We start from the raw sequence: 23,687 nt of genomic DNA, 5'->3' as shown, positions 1-23,687 counted from the left end.
GGGTGAAAGCTTTGGTGCAGTCAGTTACACTGTAGATGGCATCTCCAGCCAGTGCATTTTAGATCCATAGAAGCTGCAGCATGTACTGGTTCAGTGCAGTATGGGAGAGTAATGGCTGATAATCACCATCTGGATGCCAGGAGCCATTCTTCTTCTTCACAAGGTGAAGGATAAATGCCCACAAATTCTTGGAAGAATGCAGCACACCAATGGAAATCAGCTTGTAACACTCTGCCTTGATGAGAGTTTGTCTGGTGGTAGGAGCCATGGCCACCAGAAGAGTGGTGGTCCAGGCATGGTATGATGCAATGAACCTCTTGATGTGATGGATGTGCATGTGACAGTTGGAAACTGTGCCAGGAGGTCCAAAACCTATATCTACATGATTACTCTCCAGTTCATAATAAAGAGCCTGGCAGATGGTTCACTGAACAACCTTCAAGCTACTTCTCTACTGGTCCACTCTAGATATGTCTTGGATTCAAAGAAACAGTTTTGGCAGCAATTCAGAGATTTATACCAAATAAATTAACAAACAATGGAGTTGATCCTCCTTGGTACACAACACATGCCAGAAAACTGTTGCAGAAGCAACCAAAAATACATGGCAAATTTAAACAGATGCAAAATGTCCAACATTGGTGATATTGTACAGTATTGTACAGTATAGCTTGGACTTCAATGAAAGATGCTTATAATAGTTTCCACAACAAAACTTTGTCTCGTAACCAGGCAGAAAATCCAAAGAGATTCTGACTGTATGTGAAGTATACTAGTGGCAAGATGCAATCAATGCCTTCTCTGCATGATAGCAGTGGAGATACTATTGTAGACAGTGCATCCAAAGCAGCTATTGAAGACAGTACTGCCAAAGCACTGCTACTAAACACAACCTTCTAAAATTCCTTCTCCAAAGAAGACAAAGTAAATATTCTGGTATTTGAATCAAGAATAGCTACGAACATGAGGAACACGAAAGGAGATATCCTCATCATAGTGAAACAACTTAAATCAATTAACAAAAGCAAGTCCTTCAGTCTGATTGTATACCAGTTAGGTTTCCTTCAGAGAATGCTGATACAAAAGCTCCAGACTTAACAATCATATACAACCATCTGCTCAATGAAAGCTCCATACCCAAAGACTTGAAAGTTGCTGAGGTCACACCACCAATATTCAAGTAAGGTAGTAGGAGTAATTCACTAAATTACAGGTCCATATCATTGACATTGATAGGCATTGGGATTTTGGAACATGCATTGTGTTCAAACATTATGAAATACTTAAAAGACACACAGTCAATATGGATTTAGAGAACACTGTTCTTATGAAACACAACTAGCTCTTTACTCACAGGAAGTGTTGAGTGCTGTTGACAAGCAATTTCAAATTGATTCCATATTTCTGGATTTCCAGAAGGCTTTTGACACTGTACCACTCAAGCAGCTTGTAGTAAAATTGTGTACTTATAGAACATTGTTTCAGTTATGTGACTGGATTCATGATTTCTTGTCAGAGAAGTCATAGTTTGTATTAATTGATGGCAAGTCATTGAGTAAAACAAAAGTGATTTCTGGCATTCCCCAAGGTAGTATAATAGGCTCTTTTCTGTTTCCTTATCTACATAAATGATTTGGGAGACAATTGGAGCAGCAGTCTTAAGTTGTTTGCAGATGGTGTTAGTGGTGGTAAGTTCCTATGGGACCAAACTGCTGAGGTCATAAGTCATTTGCAGATGAAACTGTCATTCATATATTAGTAAAGTCAACAGAAGATCAAAACAAATTGCAAAATGATTTAGAAAATATATCTTTATGGTGTTGAAAATATATCTTTATGTGTTGCTACCTGTCAGTTGATTCATGTTCACTTATGACAGTGTTACCTAATGAGTAATTTTGTCATCAGAAAAGCATATTACTTACCTAAGTAGTGTGAATTTGAGTATTAATATGCTATAAATGAACTGTGTCATATTGAGTATTTAAATGGATTTGTTCACCTGATACATTTATTGAAACTGTTGCTTTTGACAAAGTTTATCATCAGACAGTGACATTGGTTGAAAATTAACAAGAAGAAATCAAAAATTAACTATTGGAGTATGGTGTACATTACTTCCCATATGTTCATAATGAACTTTCACAACAGGAAGAACACACACATGGAGTGCCAGAATAGCTACAGGGCATAGAATACCATGTGAACAGACTTACAATCTGATGTGTTCTTTGATTCTCTGGAATCTTTCCTGTACACTTATTTCTTAAGGGGGTGACTAACTCACACTGAGCTCAGAACTCTGTGAATCTTTGTCCCTGCCCAAAGTAAACACCCATTATTTTATGCAACCTATTTGCACTGAAAACTGTACCCATCTCCAATTACGATATATTTTACAGTTAGCTAATATCATCACCTACTTCAATTTCCCTGTCATCCATAGCAGTGGGTGGCATATATACTTACATTAGGGAATTTTACTAGGCATGAGCTCAGTCTTGCAGGTTTGGTGTGAGAGGTTTCTGATATTACTCAACAGACATGAAACAAAAGTTTTAAGTTGCATTAACTGCTGACCTTTTTTTATTGAATACAGTAAATATCACATTGCTGCTCATGAACAGACTCTCAGAGAGATCAAAAAAGATTAACAATGTAAAACACACGTTAAGAATTTGTCTACTCACAATCACCTTCTCTCACAATTTCATAAGTGTCTTACTGACTAAAATGTGCCATGTAAAACAGTCATGAACCAGAATGAGATTTTCACTCTGCGGCAGAGTGTGTGCTGATATGAAACTTCCTGGCAGATCAAAACTGTGTGCCGGACTGAGACTCGAAATCAGGACCTTTGCTATTCGCAGGCAAGTGCTGTAGCACTTGCCCGCGAAAGACAAAGGTCCCAGGTTCGAGTCTCAGTCCGGCACACAGTTTTGATCTGCTAGGAAGTTTCAGTCATGAACCAGGCAGTATAGATAACATAGATAGATTAAAATATATGGCAACTATCAAGGTAAACGTCAGAGAGAAACATACCATCTGTAATGATGAATCATCAACATTAATACAATGTGCTCACGAACAGAACACAGAACTGCATATGTTCTTGTTCCTAAATGAGTAAGACAGACCAGTAGTTCATAATAGCTGAAACTGCTACAAATATCAAAGAAGTCTAAACTAATCTAAATTTCAAAGAAATCTAATATAACACACAGAGAAGCAGCTAAATAAACAATATGTAATGGAAATTGTTCCACTACTTTTTAAATGTACTTGTAAAACAATAGTACAATGTATTTCATTATATTTTTACCCAACATAGTTTAGTAGAAGAATATAGTTGTCTAACTACAACATAATAACTGTAGCTGTAGCTAAAAAGAGAGTAAAAGTTAAAATTTAATATGATTTTCTATAAAAAAAACTACACACTCAGTCCACAAACACAAAAGGTACTAAGCAGCACTAGACTGCTGCTAACATGCAGTTAAACAATGAACCATGCATGGATAAAATGACATAATCTACTGCAATAGAATCTGCATGGCCATTAATTTTTCCATGTGAATAATGCTTTCATTATAATCATGTTAATTATCGAGCTTACAAGTGTCAACTACTGTACTACACTCAAAATTATTTGTGAAGCCCTGTCTTACAACAAACCAAAGTTTTTATCAAAGAGACATAAGAAATTTATTTCAACAGGCTGCACAGATTGTTATGGTTGTACCATATGGGGATCAGCCAAACATTTCTCTTAGTGGAATTATATTGGTTGATGTAAACACAGGGTAGGTTGTTGTTATCATTCTACAGATTTCATCACTGTTAATCTTCTGGAGCCTGATTTTAAGATTACACAATGGTTTAAGCGGTAACATTAGTTGGACATTGCCATGATACTTGCTGTATAGCCTCCTGCCATTTCACTGATTTTGGTTCCCTGGAGATTGAGATATGAGAAGTTGTGGGCTTGGAAGTACAGAGACAAAAATTGTAGAAGTTCTTTTCAGATATCATAAGCTGTAAGGCATGAAAGACTAGAACATGGAAGCTTTGTGATACCTTGGATTGTGCAGTCAAGAAGTTTAAGGGGGCAAGAGAAGGAACTCTTTCCTCAAGAATATCAGGGACTGAGATATCATATGACTGATGGTTGTGTCTTTCTAGTGTATCATTGTTACAATACACATGACATGGGTGCAAACAGAGATAGGGATTAACCTGTAAGGGGGCTCCTGGTTAAAGATCTATTCAGCAGAAAATGATCATTATAAATATATCATGTATTTTTGCTGAATGTGGTTAATATAGTTTGTGTCACCAAATACAAATCCTGCAAATGTTATAACTTAGAAGCATTCTGTGTATGGTCTACCATACAACACACCAAGTTTTGCACCCAAAGCAAGTGAGCACTGAACAGAAAGGGTAGAATGTCTAATCACTCTTGATGAGGTCCTGATGCACATCTAGCATGACCACTGCTGTTGCTCCAGCCTAAGGCATCCAAGACAATACAAAGAGATCAAACTTGAAACTTCAGCTTGACTTACTATTGCCACATACATAATTCAGATAAACTGGAAATACATGTTCATGAAAACAGACCAATGAGAAAAAATAAACTGTTGGTAATATAAATTAAAAGATTTTATTCACTACATTTGTATAGAGAATCTGTTAATACTCACCAAGAAAATAATCATGCTATTTGTTCCATTGTCTAGTGCAATACCTTCTAAGAATTGTACCAGAAAAAAATTTAAAAAATAAAAACAACAGAAAAAGAAATACATAATGCAAATGCAAAAGAAACGGTCAACTTCACAGAGTTTTAGTAATGTGAAAAGTGACATAATTAATAAAGTCAGAATCAGTAACTATTATTGTAGTGTATCAAATTTCTAACAATATGTGGAATGGATTTTTAATATTTAGTTTTGTTTAAATTTATTGTTGTGTCTCACAAACCTGGTACTTTCACCATTATTTACAAAATTACATCACTTTTTGATTTACATAGTGGATAAGTACAAGATAAGAAAAGTTGCTGCTCACCATATAGTGGAGATGCTGAGTCACTGATAGGGACATCAAAAAGACTGTCAGAAAGTGAGCTTTCAGCCATCAAGGCCTTCTTTGAAAACAGGTAACACACACACACACACACACACACACACACACACACACACACACACACTCATGCAAACCGAACTCACACACACATGACCACAGTCTCCGGCAGCTGAAGCCAGACTGCAAGTACTATCACATCATGGGAGAGGCAATCAGGTGGTGGGGTTAAGGTGGAGGATGGGGCAAGGAGAAGGGATCAAAGGATAAGGGTGGGGAACAGTAAAGTGCTGCTTGTAGTAGTGTAAATGAATGATGTGGAGAGAGTTTAAGGCAGCTATATGCTATTGGGAGGTTAGACCAAGGGCAGGGGAGGTGGGTGCATTGGTGAAATAGAGGGATGTGTAGTGCTGGAATGGGAACAGGAAAGGGGCTAGATGGGTAAGGACAATGTCTGACAAATTTTGAGGCCAGTAGGGTTATGGGAGTGTATGATATATTGCAGGGAGAGTTTCCATGTGTGCAACTGAGAAAAGCTGGTGTTGGTGGGAAGAATTCTGTTGGCATAGGTTGAGAAGTAGTCACTGAAATGAAGAACGTTGCATTGGATGGTGTGCTCAGCAATGTAGTGGTCCAGTTGCTTCTCTGTCACAGTTTGTCAGTGGCCATTCATGCAGACTGACAGCTTGTTTGTTGTCATGCCCACACACAATGCAGCACAGTGGTTGGAACTTAGCTTGTAGATCACATGACTGGTTTTACAGGTAGTCATGCCTTTGATGGGGTAGATGATGTCTGCGACTGGACTGGAGTAGGTGGTGGCAGGAAGATGTATGGGACAGATCTTGCATCTAATCTATTACTGGGAAAGAGCCATGAGGCAAGGTGCTGGGAGCATAGGTTGTGTAAGGATGGACAAGGATACTGTCTAGGGTTAGTGGGCAGCAGAATATCACTGTGGTAAGGGTGGGAAGGATAGTGGGTAAGGCATTTCTTATTACAGGACATGACAAGAGGTAGTGGTGGAGAACGTAATCCACTTCCTCCAGGTCTGAGTGGTAGAGTGTCACTAGGGAAATACTCATCTGTGGCCAGACGATGGGACTTTGGGAGGTGGTGGCTGACAGGAAAGATAAGGTTAGTAGGTCGCTTTTCTGGCTGTTATGTATCAGACCATGCACATTTTCCATTTTTGTTGTTGTTTGTTGTTGATGTATTTATGATGGTTTTCCTTATCTTTCCTACAGGAAAGGCATCTGAGATCTGTTTTTGTACAAGGTTGAAAGGGTAATTACAGTCTGTGAATGCCTCAGTGAGACATTCGGTACATTTCAAGAGGGACTGCTCATCACTATAGGTATGACAGCCACGGATGGCTACGTCGTGTGGAAGGGGCAGTTGTCAAAGTGGAGTTATTACTGATGATCGTTAGTTCTGAATTGGACAGATGCACTGATGCAGCCATCTTTGAGGTGGGGGTCAACAGCTAGGAAGGTGGCTTGTTGAGTTAAGTAAGACCAGTTGAAGAAAAATGGGGAATGTGGCACGGGTGTCCTCACCCTCGATCCAGATCACAAAGATGTCATCAATGAATCTGGACCAGGTGAGGGGTTTGGGATTCTGGGTGTTTAGGAAGGATTCCTCTAGATGGCCCATGAATAGGTTGACAAAGCACAGTGTCATGTGGGTACCCATAGCCATATCTGGAATTGTCTATAGATAATGCCTTCAAAGAAGAAGTAACTGTGGACAAGGTATAGTTGACCATGGTGACTAGGAAGGAGGTTGTTGGTTTGGAATCCGTCAGGCATTGGGAAAGGTAAAGTTCAATAGTGGTAAGACCATGGGTGTTAGGGAAGTTAGTGTAAATAGAGGTGGCATAAATAGTGACAAGCAGGGCACCATGTGGTAAATGAACAGGAACTGTGGATAGTCAGTGGAGGAAATGGTTGGTATCTTTTATATAGGAGAATAGATTGCAGGTTATGGGCTGAAGATGTTGGTCTACGAGAGCCAAGGCACGGTAACCAGACATAATGGAGCATCCTGGGTCATCATGTTTATGTACTTTAAGAAGCATGTAGAAGGTAGGAGTACAGAGAGTGGTAGGGGTGAGGTGAAAGATGATCTCTGGGGAGAGGTTGTGGAATGAGCCTAAAGATTTGAGGAGAGACTAGAGATACTGCTAGATATCTGAAATGGGGTCACTGTTGTAGAGTTTGTAAGTGTATGAATCTTACAGCTGGCAGAATCTTTTTGCCACGTAATCCTTGCAGTTCAAAATAACAGTAGTAGAGCCTTTGTCAGTAGGTAGGATTATAATATCAGGTCTATTTTTGGGTGTGGATGTAAGGTCTGATTGCATGTTGAGGGTTTTGGGAAATGATGGTGAGGCAAGGTTTGAGGTTAATTATAGAAAGTTACCAGGGCATGATTTTGGGGGCGGTGGAGGTGGATCTTGGTTGGGTGGAGGAGTGAACTGAGTCAGAAAGGGTTCAAGCATGGTCTTTAGTTGAGTCTGATTTGTGGTGAAAAAGTAGGGACCAGGAGAAGGAGAGAAGGTCCTGCATGATTGAGGTGACTTTTCAAATAAGGCAAAGGAAATCTCGAGTAGAAGATCAAAGTGTAATCTCATTACAAAAAGTGTTGATAGGATTATGAAAAAAGTTATGGTTGAAGTGTGGAATATTTGTGAACAGAAAAACAACTATTACATGTTTGTTTATGATTACTCAGCTTTTCTAAAACCCAGTCAGTTATATCTAGATGGCTGAATTTTGGGAACAGGGCAAAAGGTGAGGCCTTTGGAAAGGACTGAAACTTCTGTGTGCCTAAGACTTTTGGAGGAAAGAATCTGTTTGGATGCTGGGTTCTGTATGGTGGTGGAAGGAAGTTTTTGAGGGAGGGGTAAATGTGGTAGGTCTGCAAGGCAGGGTTTGTCGCCTATGAGGGCACATGGGGAAGGTTTGGAGGTTGTAGAGGTGGTGCACAATGGTAGTCCAAGGCGGGAGTAGGAAATGAGCAAGGAGAGCATTTTGAGATGGCATTGTGCATATTTCTCTAGTTCCTCAAGGGTCAGATTTTCAATGAGTGTTACGGGAACCAGGAATTTGGGATTGCACAGCAGGAGAATTTTGCGGATGGAGGGAAGGTATTGCAAGGAGGTTTGTACCTGACTGATATGGTTCTGAATGATTTTGCTGGTGGGGTTTATGGATTGGTGGAATCTTAAAAGATGGAGGTCTATATGGGAGCATGGATGGCAGCCAGAGATGGGTAATTTGATGGTAAGATCATTTTGGGTGATTCAATGAACCAAGCAACAACACAGGAACAGTATGTATGTCTGGGTTATGGCTAGGAATAAGGAAACTTTTCTGTATTGACACAGATGGAAGGAGCAAGGATCCATGGTGATGGATAAAAATGTGTAAAGATACATAAATAATGTAGAATTACATCCAAAAAATTGCAAAAATACTCCCAAACACATGGGAAAAATCATTACCTCCACTACCTGGTTGCCTGTCTCATCATGCATTGCTGCTCACCGTCTGGCTTTAGCTGCCAGAGATTGTAGTCAAGTGTAGGAGTTACATTTCTTTGAGTGTATTTGTGTATGCTGTCTATTTTTGACAAAGTCCTTGTTGGCCAAAAGCTCACTTTCTGGAAGTGTTTTCATTGTGCCTATATGTGATTCAACATCTCTGCTATATGGTAAGTAGCAACTTTCCATAATATTGTTACAGTCCATCCTTAATTTTTCACTGTATGATAAGTACAAGAAACCTCCACAAATGTCACTGTCAAAATCAATGTTTTCACTGGTTTCAAGTATGCTCACTGTGTGATTGGTTCAAAGATTCAAATTCTGCCACAGTCATAATATGACTTTTTACAGCTTACTGCAGGGACTTTCCAAGTAACCCTATTGTTTTGTTGATACCAGCTGTAACAAATGTCTTATCAGATTCTCAGAGCATTGACATTCAGATAGTGTCATGCAGCAACTCATGCAAAATACTGTTCACTGCCCTACAAAACTGACCCAGAATGGATGTTTTGAGCATTTCATATATGACTGTTTGCAATATACTAAGGAAATATTGCATCTTAAATTATAAAGATGTTGGATTGTGGAAAATTAAGAGAAACAGCTTAACATGGTGTTTTGTGCAGAAATGTTAAAATGGACGGCTGAAAAAAATTGTAAACACAATCTGTAGTCATGACACAACTTTGCAGGAAAGTAATAATGAGAATACAACACCACTGTAGGATAAGAGGCTGGGAAAATCTGTGGCTGTCTGTCTTTAAAATATGTTTGTTACAGCTGAAAACTTAATGACTTTGGTACCTTAAGCAAGAGCAAATTTTATGGCCATTTCCTTTTGCATTGGTGATAACTTAAGGGTTAAATACATATGTATGCATAAAGGCTTTTAGCTTCACAGTTTATTGAGTTTAACTGATAACTATAAATACTATTTTAGAAATATGTACTATCTTAATGAAGCTAATAATTTCTTCAATGTCTTATTTTCTTCAAAATAGGCCCATTGTTTGGTACTCTTTTTCTCTGGACCCGACACCTCTTGATTTTAGTTTTGTTGAGAGAGCTGTATACAAATTTAAAAAAAAATCAAAAGTAAATAAATAAATTGATCTGAAGGTGCAGAAGGAATCACAGCTCAACTTATCATGTGTGTAACATGGAAATTATTTCAAGCCTCGACCTGATGTATAAATAGTTAAATGATGCTTTTGCACCAAATATGTTGAAGGATGCCTGGGTATCATCCATTTACAAGAAAAGGAAGTAAACTAAATTGTGCAAATTATGGAGGCATTTTGGTGGTAAGTACAATGAGTCATTTGTATGAAAGGATTCTCACAAAGCTATTGGAGTTGCAATATGAAGATCAACAGGAAGGAGAGCACTCAGGGTTCAGAGGTGGTATGGTATGCACTGGAAATTGCTTGAAACAAGTAATTTAGAAAAGATCAAATATCAACCAAGAATATTTGACCTGGTGAAAATCTGCAACTGAGATGCATATTTATAGGATACGAACTCACTTGAGTTGAAAGCAATTTTCTTAGTTTATTCCATGACTGGTTTTGAAGCTTAAAGCCACAACTCCAGGTGCTACCAACTGCGATCAAGAGGAGGAGCTGCTAATGTATAAGTACTATGTGGTTGACATACTAAAATGAAAGCTACCATTGTGAAAAGTGATGTACTCACATAACTATGGGATCATACTATCTATAGTGATTCCTTTTACAACACACAGGCTTAATTTCCATATCGCTGTCCCTGGTCCTAGTTTATAGCCCCTATTAATACTCACTTATTACGTCTGGTATTGTGTGGAAGCAAAGTCCTATCTTATATGTGTACATTGTTACTCCTGTTGCATTTATCATTTTAAGCCTAACTATGCTTTTTAAATTAATATATTTTTGCTCTGTAAGATGCATATATATACATGCGCCCAAACCTGACAGTCAGGCATCATCCTCCTACCACACCTCACCTCTTGTTGTTTTTATGTTCAGTTTTTCATCCTTAACCAGTCTTTTAGTTGCATTTTTATCATTCATATTTTTAATCTGATGTACTCTGTCATGCTGGCTGTTAGGCATTTTTTCTGATTGCCCATGTTTGTAAGTTATTTTATTACTCTTATATTTCTAGTTTTATTATGTACTGATCATGTGGGCTACACTTTTGTAAGCAGATTGGCCAGTCAACCCCTGATTCCTGCTGTTTTGCAGCTATTTACTTCAGTTTCCCACCTCATTCCCACTGATGCTGTAGCTCTTGACCCCACACATGAGTTTAGTTATTTATTTACAGTATTATTGAGTTCATTTCGGTCCACAATGTTTCCTAAGTTAGTTTTTGTTTCAATCCCAGTGATTTGTTTGACTTGAGTGTTATCCCCCATGACTGACTGGCCCAACTATTTCACATTTATGTTACCGTAATGATGTGAGTGAACCACTTTCCTCAACTGTAGCTTTCATTTTAGTATGTCAGACCCATAGTATCATACTTTAGTAGCCCTAACCCCCCCCTCCCCCCCCCCCCCCCCCCCCCCCCCCCCCCCGTACACCCCCACTCTTTTTTGCAGTTGGTGTCATCTGAAGATGGAGCTTTCAGCTTCAAAACACGTTGTGGAATAATCTAAGAAAATTAGTAGGAACTGAAGTGGATACCATCCAAGAAATGCATCTAATGTTTGTAGACCTTCCTAAGACATATGATGCTGTACCTATACAAAGGCTCTGGGAAGTATTACAGGATTTGTGTATCAACCATACACCTTAATAAAGGGTCTCTGAAATGTGTATACAGTTTAACATCAAGAATAATACTTGGTAATAGATTATATTTAAAGTTTCCTTTGAGCAAGAGTTTACATCAGGGGTGTTGTGTATCACCTACATTGTTTAAAATATATGTAGTACAAACCCTAAAGCAATGCAAAAGGAAATTCAGAGGAATGGGTATAGATACAGGTAAACCTTCTTCTATTGTAAATCAATTTGTGGATGATCAATCTGTGACTGCAACAAGGTGTAGAATTGTGTCAAAGAACCTACAGGAAGAATGTAAGTCATGTGGGTTACAATTTAACACCCAGAAAACAAAATATCTTCCAGTAGGAGCAGAAATATATAGCATCCAACCTGATACAAAACAGGTTGCAGCTTCCAGTAGTTACATATATGTAGGAGTGGAATTTAATGCCACAGATAAAGATGGCCAAGAAATTAGAAAATGAATAACTTAGGCTAGAGGACTGACCTCTTGTTTAAATGGAATCCAATGGAATAGCAAAATAGAAAAGAAACAGAAATACACTGGGGTGACAAAAGTCGTCAGATATCTGCCAATATCATGTTGGTTCTTTTTTGCCTGACTTAGTGCAACAACTTGATGTGGCATGGACTGAAAAAGTCATTGGAATTCTCCTGTAGAAATAATGGGCCATGCTGCTCCTGCTGCCATCCACAATTAAGAAAGTGTTTCTTGTGCAGCATTTTGTGCACAAATTGACCTCTCTATTATGATCCATAAATGTTTGATGGCATTAACATCTGGTGATCTGGGTGGCCACACAATCCTGTCGAACTGTCCAGAATGTATTACAAACCAATTGCAAACAACTGTGGCCTGATTACATGGTGCATCCATGCAAATTACATTGTTGTTTGGAAACATGAAATCCATGAATGGCTGCGAAAGGTCTCCAAGCAGCCAAACATAACCATTTCCAGTCGTTGATGGTTCAGTCTGATCAGAGGTGCTAGTACATTCCAAGTAAACACAGCTCACACCATTATAGAACCACCATCTTACACGTGCCTCGTAGACACTTTGTGTCCAAGGCTTCGTGGGGTCTGCACCACATTTGAACCTTACTATCATCTTTCATCAACTCAAATTGGGACTCATCTGACCAGGCCATAGTCTTCCAGCTGTCTAGGGTCAAACTGATGTAGTAACAAGCCCAGGAGAGACACAGCAGGTGATGTGATGCTGTCAGCAAAGGCATTTGCATCTGTATCTGCTGTCAAAGAGTATGACTGCCAAATTTTGCAGCACTTTCATTTAGGATAATGCGGCAAAATTTCCATGAGGACACATTCGTCTTACATCCCACATTGTTTTCGGTAGTAATTTTATGCAGCGTTACTTGTCTGTTACCACTCACAACTCTCCACAAATGCCACCGCTCTTGGTCATTGAGTGAAGGTTTGTTGCACACTATTGTGTCCATGGTGAGAGGGTAATGCCTGATATCTTATATTCTTGGAATGCTCTTGACACTGTGGATCTCAGAATATTGAATTTACCAATGATTTCCGAAATGGAATGTCTAATGTGTCTAGCTCCAAGTACCATTCAGTGTTCAAAGTCTGTTAATTTCTGTTGTGCATCCTCAATCACATCAGAAATCTTTTCACATGAATTGCCTGAGTGTAAATGAAAGCTCTGCCAATGCATTACCCTTTTATGCCATGTGTAAATGATAGGACTGCCATCTGTATATGTGTACATCACTGTTCCATGACTTTCATCATCTAACTGTACATTATCTATGAAACTCAAACTGAAAATTTATTGTTGCATGGGAAAGAGACATGAAGGGTGTGGAGAATAAGAAGAAGAAGTTAGAGACCACTGAAATGGATGTGTTCAGATGGTCACTGGGAATACACAGAAGAGAGAAAATATGTAACAAAGAGGGTAGAAGGTTCTTTAACATCTGGTATCATATGTAAACAATGTAGTATGCTTATTTCCAGCAGGTGGGGGACTTTATCTTACCTAAGAGGATTATATTCTTGATACCACAGTATTACAGACGACATGGAAGGCCAAGAAAATCTTGGAACAAGGGATTGCAACAGTAATGAGATGAAGTTATTTAAGAGAAGATCAATAGGGCCATAGAGAATCATGGAAACTGGGCATCGGACAATGACAGAAGGTATTTTTAAACCCATTATTACAATAAATATACTGCAGCAAGTTTAGCTAGAAATAGATTCAGCTGATATTACCAGATCTGGTAATGACATTTAATTAGAAACTCAACATTTTTTGCTACAGTGTTACAGGTCTGTGAGATATCACAATAAATTTGAATACAGTTATAAAGTTTTATTGCCTTTACTTAAGCTTCAGTATATCATGAAACAAACTTTCTGTTTAAAAAGTGATGACAAAATAGCAAAAGTTATGAAATAAAACATTTAAAAGAGTGTTACAAAATTAGTAACTTGATTTTTAAAAGATCACATATTTAAAAGACAATAACATGCAGTTATTGCTGTATGGTACATTCTTAGTAAAATCAAGTTCTCTAAATTTCCTACAAATATCAAAAAAGTAATACATTGGACAGAAGGGACTTAGTACTTGCACTGTTCCAAATATTACTCAAAATATAATTTAGCATACAGTTAAATAACTACTCTACATTGGGTGCAAACAGAAAGTGAACTTTAAATTATTAACTAAAATCTGTTGCACCCATACACACCTCTCTCACCTCATGTATATCAATTCCATGATTTAGAGACCACATTGTCTGAAAATAGTCCTGCATTCGTTGTTTCATTTCCTTTGGAATTTGGTGAAGGGTTAAGAAGTCCTTGAGATCTCTCCATTTGGTTTGATAAAGGGATCTCCGAGAATACATTCGCTGAATGATAGCCGTCACATTTCCAAAAACGACAGCATGCATCAAAGCTGCACAAATGCAAACAATCTATATACTGACCAAAGTAATTAGATTTCAGTATGGTGCTATGTGATTAATAACTGAATACCTGTCATGTTGGACCTCTGGTTCCTTTCCTGTTGGTTATATGTTTACAATTTATTTCATAATACATGTCTTTTTATAATACCATGGCTCAGCCAACAAGAACTCTGCCATATGAATTCATGCATGGATACTAATGTTTCCTTGAGATCATATGAGAGATAAGTCACCAACAAATAATGCTTAAAACATGTAAAAGTTATACAGTGCATCCTTGAAGAATTTTGTTGTATGGGCATTAGGCTGTGGTCCAAGACATATTTATATGTCTAAGGTTTTGTTTCCTAATGATTAAGACATAATCAGAGGCTATAAAGACTTGGACAGCAGTTTCAAAATTGTTTGCTGAGAATGGACCACAGCCTAATACCCATGAAACATAATTCACTAAGGATGCTAATGTTATTTGAGATAATTCAACAGAAAAGTGATTTGATTAACTGTGTGTGCATGGTGGTAGTACTCACTGAAACCAGAGAAATAGGTTCAAAAGATATGGGTCCAGAAATGTATAATTCCTGCAATGAACATATGTTTACAGATCGTGTTCAACATGGAGTTCATTCATAACACTGCACCTCTCTGCACTCCGGCATAGGGAATGGTGTATCTTTTGTAGTATGCCTGATTGTTGTTGTACCTGATGGCATGCACTGAGGCCATGACCGTGTAGTGTCCACTCAGTGTTGATTGGTGTAGTCTAGACCAATTCCTTCATGTGTCCCCATAGCCAAAAGTCTTGGGGATTGAGGTTTGGGGAATTAGCAGGCCAAGATGTTGGGCACCACTGACCAATCCAGCAGGCCTGAAATGTCTGTGTCAGATGTTTGTGAACACTGTGACGAAAGTATGCTTGTGCGCCATCATGCATGAACTACTTTTATATTTGTTGCTATAATGGCACCGTGTCCAGTAAGGTAGGCACTACATTAATGAGAAAGTCCAGATAATGCACCCCAGTTAATCTTTGTGTTAGCACTTATGGCCCTATTAATCTGTCGCCAAGTATGCCTGCCCATACGCTGATTGAGAATTAGTGTTGATGCCCTCTTTCCTGAACTGCTTGGGGATTTACATCTGCCCATACATACTGGTTATGGAAATTCACAACACCATCTCTTGTCATCCTGGCCAGATCGGTAAATAAAATCTTGGATGTGAACAGTGGCTCTGCAGCACGCTTCTGCAACAGCCATTGACAGAACCTCCATATGCCATGATGATCCTGTGGTGTTAGGGCTTGAAGAAGCTGTTGATGATACAAGTATAACAATTGTTCATGAAGTACCCCCAAATAAGAGAGTGAGACATGTATTCTGCTGCTACTAATCAACACATACTGGTCCCAGGGGTTTCTTACATTGATTGTAGCACATGCTCCTCCATTTCAGATTTTCAGACTGTGTGGGGTCTTCCACTGTCAGTCTTCCAAGGTGCACTAGACACTGGAAATGTCTGCTGAACAGCTTGTCTCAGAGCACACTGTGCTGTGGCTATTTTTAAGTATAGAGGGTATGGTCTTAAGGCTATGTCCATTTGCTAAACCATAGCAGAATATCATATCCAGTATTTCACTTGTTGAGTAGTAGGCTTGCTAACAAATATTGGAAGAGAGAAAATGTAAATCTACTACACCATTTGTATGAACAAACGGCACAATAACAGTAAACTAATAAGTGAATCCACATTTGGAAGAAGGTAAAACACCATGATATGTACCCTGGGTTGACAGTACTGTACATTAAATCACACAAAATTGACAAAAATTAATATAGCTTATGTCAGGACTCCAAACAAGTAACTGACTTCAGAGCACCTAATTGTAGGTAGAGTATTGTGAGTAAGGCATCATAATACCCTGATGACCCATTTGACGGAACACCAGTGAAATGACTGGGCTAACATCTGCAATCAAGCATTGCATAGCTCTTCCCATAAACATGTATTTATCTCAGAAAGATTTATTTTTTGTGGAGACCCTGTATAATGATCACTGTGAATGATTACAGAAAGTGGAACAAACTAACAGATTTTCACAAAACTTACTTTTCAAAGGAGTCTTCTTCTGATGCATTTGCACAAACGAACTTAGTGACATCTGCACAGAAAATCTCCTTGTTAATGTTGTCCAGAAGCATATGTTAAACAATCACGTCCAGTAGATGTAACTTAGGTTGGTTTTGATAATTTCTGTAAGTTTTGGTTAATAAAGAAATCACTTGTGGACTGTAGGATAGATGGTGAAGTGTTTCCATTTTCTCTGCATTCACTCCCTCTGAGCAATGGAAGGCACATTCCAATATATCAATCACCAGTTACTATTCAGTCCTCTTTACGTGAGAACGTATTCATGAGTCCATTAGCAGAAAACAAGTGCACACCATTCTCATTCACAGTTCTTCAACTTTTCTGTGATGAACATCATTGCAGAAATCAACTCACATGATAGCTGCTTTGTCTTTGATCACACAGGCCCAGCCACATTTTACCACTAATCAGGGTACTGAATACTGATTTTGTTGCTGATGAGTCTAGTGGACATCATTTTCAATTATTCCCCTAATAAGAGATGAGGTTTATTCCATAATGGATAGTACTAGATGAGTGGATTATGTCAAATACGTACAAGTTTGTAAAGAAACAAATAATCTTTGAATATCAAATACAGTCAGTAAAGGTACTTACATGTAATCAACATCTTTAGTGAAAATGAGTCGTTAAAATGAAATGTTGCAGTCTCCAAGCCATCAAATAAAATGATTACTTCTTAATAGTGACAGTATACTTTCCAACCACCAATGTACAACAAAATATACAGTACACTGCCAAGAAAAAACTGTGAAGTACCCTCAGAATGATGATTCTAAATAAAACTTCTTGGGTTGAGAGGGTATGTGATGTTATTCCAGTTATTACTAAGTTGAGTCAAATTTAAAAAGAACTTTTCAATTTAAGTACACTTAAGTTTGATGCTGCACCCTCTATGGCTTGAAAGCATGGACTTTTTCAGTTGGGAAGAGCATTATAAAGCCATTGTATACTCTCCTGAGGCAAGTTGACCTACAAGTGTTGTAACTGGTTCTTGATATATTAGGAACTGACACTGTGACAGAGTTGACATCCAAGCTGGTTCCTCATGTTCCATTGGAGACGTATCTGGAGATCTTCCTGGCCACAGGCTAGCTGAGCAATAAGCAGATATTTCATAGAGGTGTGTGGACAAGCATTGTCCTGTTGGAAAATGGCTCCATGATACTGTTGCGTGGAAGTAGCAAATGAGGCTGCAAAATGGCCATGATACTGTTGTACTGTCAGAGTTTGCCCAATCACTACCAGTCCTGACCTGAAGTCAGAGCTTACAACTACGCACACTATACCATTAAGAGTAACACCACAGTGCCTGTCTGAAACATTGTAAGAATAGGAATTCTACCCAGGTCATCAATATGCTCACTGATAATGGTAATCTGAGATAGTGCAGAGCAGAAATTCACAGCTGAACAATTTGTGGCACAATTCATGTGTTGTCCTTACTTCCCTGGTCATAGCACCACTCAAAATGCAGCCATTTTTGTCATATTAAAAACAGCATCTTACACATGAGATGGTAATTCCCTAATCTGGCTGCTTTTAGTGCGTGACTAATGGTGTGGAATGACACAAAATGCTGCAGGGAGTCTCTCGCTTGTTCTCAGATAGCAGGTGCATGAACAAAGGACTTATAATGTGCTTGGTGCACAATATGGGAATTGTACCTTGTGGTGATCAGATGTGTTCATCTGGAATCTTGACAATGAGTATGTCTGCTCTCATGTTCCCATCGAGCTTAATATTGGGTCACTATCACATCCCAAGGGCCCACAAATCTGGATATTGCATGTTTAACAAACTGTCCAAATAGAGACCCACAATGCGGTTCCTTTCAAATTCAGTCCAGTACACAACATTTCTGTGTCTTTCAATGCAGCCACTCAACACTGATGCTGTTTACACTCATTTTATACGCTACTACACCAGGTAACAACACAAAACATGAACAACACTTATACACTATGGTGGTTGCTTTGCCTGTCACACAGAATTGGAATTCTAATCATTTATGTATCCACTGATGTGTAAATGTATGAAGTTACAATGACATCTGGTCATGTATTCTGTATGCTTCACTTCTTTTGTCAGGCAGTGTAGCTATGTATGATTTTCCTTGGCATATCTTTGCACAAACGATCAATAGGCATTATTTCAAGGCATTATTTCAAAAGAAACACCTCTAAGAAGATTAAAAACTCAATCAGGTAACTAAAGATTGGCAATTCTGCTTTCTATGATTTGATTTGTGACAAAGTATTAAAATCTACGAGTGCTATCGTAAAGCTATTTTTGTAATCAGTCACTGACTCCATGCGTAAGCCCCAACTGATATGTACATGATGTAGTAACCCATCTATGACACAAGAGATACTGGTATGCAAACGTCTCCAAAATACAAAGTAATTTCACTCCTTTAGGCTTCTTGGAAGTTTAGAAAGCGGCCTATGATAATTTTCTGAGCATAACATGTTAAATGCCCTTAAAATTGACTTTTGTAAAGGATTCTCCTTAGATGAAGCCATACAGAGCCTCAAAGGTGATGTTCCTTCAGAACTAAACCAGGCATGCTGTTGGTAGATTGTATGTACGAGACCATTCTATTTGCGGGAAAAAAGACATTAATCATATTACTATTGCACAGATGCAGTCTCAACTTTACAACAAACAGCAGAGAGTCACACTAAGTAACTTAATCATCAGAGTGAAACTAATCTCAGAATGGGGACGATGACATGTAAATTCCAACAATAACTAGTACCAGGTCTGTTCATGTTCTCAACCTATGTAAATGATCTTCAAATGAATTTAAAGGAAAGTTAAAAACTCTAATGTTTGCTAATGAAACAAGCATACTAACCAAGAGTCCAAACTCAGATGATAGCTAAACAAACCTTTGACTGGTCTACAGTAAAAAGTTTTTCTGTATTTTATAAAGACATATTAAGATATGCTATTTTGAGAAGCAAAAATGATATGTAATACATGTTCCAACATAATAATCACTAATATATCTGCAGATGCCACAACATGTTATCAGTGGTTGTTACATTTAGTTGACACTTAATGATGGCCTAAGAAGGTAAAGGATAGAGTGTGAGTACATAAATAATAGCTGAAGATTTCCTGGAAAGTGTTTCTTTTCCTTATTATTGTCACTTTCTGGTAAGAACCAACAAAGAATTAATTTGAGAATTTCATGTTATTTTTGTAAACTTTCACAAGAATGCAGAATGTGTGACTTACTAAGCATTTATTCTTTTTCAAAAAATTGTACTATGGACATCACATTATAAATGTGCATCTAAAAATCTTTTCTTATTAAAAATATGCCAACAAAAATGCAGTATGCTTCTTAGCATTCATAATAAGGGAACATGAGTCATTTATTGTACTTGTTTTTAAGCTGCTATTTTAATTTTTTCTCCTCAGCTTTACGCCTGCTTAAAAAAACAAATAAGAACAGTAAAGGCAACAGTTTTACACAAGAAATGTTGATGCTTTACTAACTATTACCTGTTCATGTTAATTTTTTAAGCAGGCCTATGTTACATTATGGTATGTTCCATGCCAGTGGTAGGCTAAAAATTATTTAATCTTTTACTCAGAAACACTAAAAAACCCTAAAATCTAATACTGCATCTTTAAATGGGTAAGATAATTAGTAATTACAATGCAACAGAGATCTCTTTAACAAGAATTTGAGAGTTTAGTTTAAGAAATTATCACTAGATAGTTTTTAAGAGTTCAATGATCAATTTAACTAGTTTACAAGGGCCTGATCATATTTAGGAGTTAGTCATTTGTTTATAGTAAATTACCCTTAAGCTTCTAGTTTCCTATGAATGCCAGCACTTCCACAAGTATGTGGCATCAATATAAATACTGACCCACAAATGAGGACTCTCTCTCCACCTGTGAGTTCTTTGGACAAAATGTTTGAGATGATTCAGCCTGTTTATGTGACTTATTGAGTATACATATGTAGATGCTTGTACTTAAATATACATCTGTATCGAAATATACAGAGGACATGTTTGATTTTGGAATAGTAACCCATCACATTCCCACAGTGGTGACTCCATTAGGAATTTCAAGTACATTTTGTGTCTCCCACACAGGCCCATTAGCTCAAACCAACTCTCTGGACACATCACCATGTCTTCCGTGACTGGATTTTCTCCTGTTGACTACAATCCACGTACTACACCCACGTTACATGAGATGTTCGTCTCACCACAATGGCTGTTTGCTACATCTCCACCCACAACAGTGGACTCTGAACATGTACTGCCTGACTGTGTTCATCACTGTGCGCAGTTCAGGTCAGACAATATTCAGAACAGTTTTTCTTGCAATCGTAATCTGAATACGAAGCTTAGGTTGCCTCCACAGCTGAACATTCATTCACGGCATGCTCCCACAACCATTACTGTGGTGCCATGTGTAACTCTGCCATTATGGCAACATGTAAGATGTTTCAATCAACTATCCTCAGCATCTGTTGTGACTTCCATGATTACTAGCCAAGGACATATCATCACTAATAGTGCACGACGGGCAAACCCCAGGACTTCTTTGCATGTTGTTGACCATAATAGCGCAAGTTCAGTTTACATGCCAGCACCTGCTGCTAGTGTTGTGCAACTGATGGATGTATACCCCCACCCCTATCCAGTGACTTATATTACTCCACAATAAACCCTGCTGCCATTGTGTGTTGTGGACTCTAACTCATGTTGTATACATTCATAGTCTCCCCCCCCCCCCCCCACCCTCTGCCACCCCTGCCTGCACAGAGGATTCTGGTTCCTGCCATAAACCCCCTCACTGTTTTCACAGCACTGGCTGTGCCTGCCATGATGGCCTTCTACATTTCCTCCAAAGTTGAACATTTCAGCACGACGCCCCTGGCTGGAGTATCAGTTTTGGGGTCCCTGGCTCCTGCTGCCGTTCCACCTGTTCATTCCATGGCACTTACCATGCCTGCCATGATGGCCTTCCATGATGCAATAGGTATGCTCAGTGATCACACACATGTCAATGGTATTAAACATATTTTTGGTCCTATACCACACTCTGCTGTTATGCCTGTTTCCTCCACAGGACTAAGAAATGACGAGATATGCTTGAAGTTCTCTAAGGCTTTAGATACAACAATAAGGAATAGTTCAGTAGGCAGTATAGCTGAAGAGGAATGGACATCTCTAAAAAGGGCCATCACAGAAGTTGGGAAGGAAAACATAGGTGCAATGAAGGTAGCTGCGAAGAAACCATGGGTAACAGAACAAATACTTCAGTTGATTGATGAAAGGAGGAAGTACAAAAATGTTCCAAGAAACTCAGGAATACAGAAATACAAGTCGCTAAGGAATGAAACAAATAGAAAGCGTAGGGAAGCTAAGAAGAAATGGCTGGAAGAGAAATGTGAACACATCGAAAAAGAAATGATTGTCGGAAGGACAGACTCAGCATACAGGAAAGCCAAAAACAACTTTCAGTGACATGAAAAGCAAGGGTGGTAACATTATAAGAGTGTAACGGAAATTCCACTGTTAAATGCAGAGGAGAGGGCGGTTAGGTGAAAAGAATACAATGAAAGCCTATACACCGAAATCCTATTCACGTTGCTGTGTAGAATGTATGAATCTGGCGACATACCAGCTGACTTTGGGAGAAGCATCATCCACACAATTCTGAAGGCGCAAGAGCTGATGAGTGCAAGAATTATCGCACAATCAATTTAAGAGCTCATGCATCAAAGTTGCTTACAAGAATATTATACAGAAAAATCGAAAAGAAATTTGAGGATGCGCTAGATGACGATTGGTTTGGCGTTAAGAAAAGTAAAGGCACGAGAGAGGCAACTCTGACGTTGCGGTCAATAATGGAAGCAAGACTAAAGAAAAATCAAGAAACCTTCATAGGATTTGTCGACCTGGAAAAACCGTTCGACAATGTAAAATGGTGCAAGATATTCGAAATCCTGGAAAAAATAGGGGTAAGCTATAGAGGAGACGGGTCATATACAATATGTACAACAGTCAAGAGGGAATAATAAGAGTGGACGATCAAGAACGAAGTGCTCGTATTAAAAAGTGTGTAAGACAAGGATGTGGCCTTTCGCCCTCTACTCTTCAATCTGTACATCGAGGAAGCAATTATGGAAATAAAAGAAAGGTTCAAGAGTGGAATTAAAATTCAAGGTGAGAGTATATCAATGATACGATTCGCTGCTGTCATTGGTATCCTGAGTGAAAATGAAGAAGAATTACATGAGCTGCTGAATGGAGTACAGAGTATGGACTGAGAGTAAATCGAATGAAGACAAAGGTAATTATAAATAATGGAAATGAGATCAGCGAGAACCTTAACATCTGGATGGATTGTCCAAGTTAGATGAAGTTAAGGAATTCTGCTACCTAGACAGTAAAATAACCAATGATGAACGGAGCAAGGAGGACGTCAAAAGCAGACTAGCTATTGCAAAAAAAAAAGGCATTCCTGGCTAAGAGAAGTCTACTAATATCAAATATCGGTCTTAATTTGAGGAAGAAATGTATGGTAGTGAAACATTTATGGTGGGAAAACCGGAACAGAAGAGAATCGAAGGATTTGAGATGTAGTGCTACAAGCGAATGTTGAAAATTAGGTGGACTGATAAGGTAAGGAATGAGGAGAAGAAAGGAATATCTGGAAAACACTGATAAAGAGAAGGGACAGAATGAGAGGACATCTGTTAAGACATGAGGGAATGACTTCCATAGTACTAGAGGGAGCTGTAGAGGGCAAAAACTGTAGAGGAAGACAAGAGATTGGAATACATCCAGCAAATAATTGAGGAATTAGGTTGCAAGTGCTGCACTGAGATGAAGAGGTTGGTACAGGAGAGGAAACAATGGCGGGCCGCATCAAACCAGTCAGAAGACTGACGAAAAAAAAGCAAGAGTTTTGTTCCAGTACCGAGTTTTGTTTCGTGTACCTGCACGACATACTCGTTTCCAGTAAGACAACCGAGATCCGAGGAGCATGAGAATCACTTATCTACGGTACTGAAGACCCTAGAGTCGAATGGTGCAGGAGTCGACAAAGGTAAGTTACAAGTACGGCAGACGTCTGTTACCTTCTTCGGCTACACAGTATGTGTCGACGGTATACAACTCC

The 23,687-nt window shown here is 38.6% G+C and overlaps 1 protein-coding gene across 5 annotated transcripts in view; it reads right to left on the bottom strand.

Annotated features, from left to right (window-relative positions):
* The window catches only part of LOC126353886 (potassium voltage-gated channel subfamily H member 8), a 1,477,332-nt gene that overhangs the window by 107,762 nt on the left and 1,345,883 nt on the right, over window positions 1-23,687 (bottom strand). For 4 of the 5 annotated variants that reach the window (XM_050003094.1, XM_050003103.1, XM_050003121.1 and 1 more), the window contains one exon: window positions 14,160-14,359. In XM_050003094.1, the coding sequence (XP_049859051.1) occupies window positions 14,160-14,359 (200 nt within the window). Of the gene's footprint in view, window positions 1-14,150; window positions 14,360-23,687 lie in introns of all 5 variants that reach the window. The other variant, XM_050003113.1, reaches the window with a different exon arrangement.

This window comes from Schistocerca gregaria, chromosome 1 (genome assembly GCF_023897955.1).
Source record: "Schistocerca gregaria isolate iqSchGreg1 chromosome 1, iqSchGreg1.2, whole genome shotgun sequence".
Lineage (NCBI taxonomy): Eukaryota > Metazoa > Arthropoda > Insecta > Orthoptera > Acrididae > Schistocerca > Schistocerca gregaria.
This window is presented reverse-complemented; position numbering and strand designations above follow the sequence as displayed.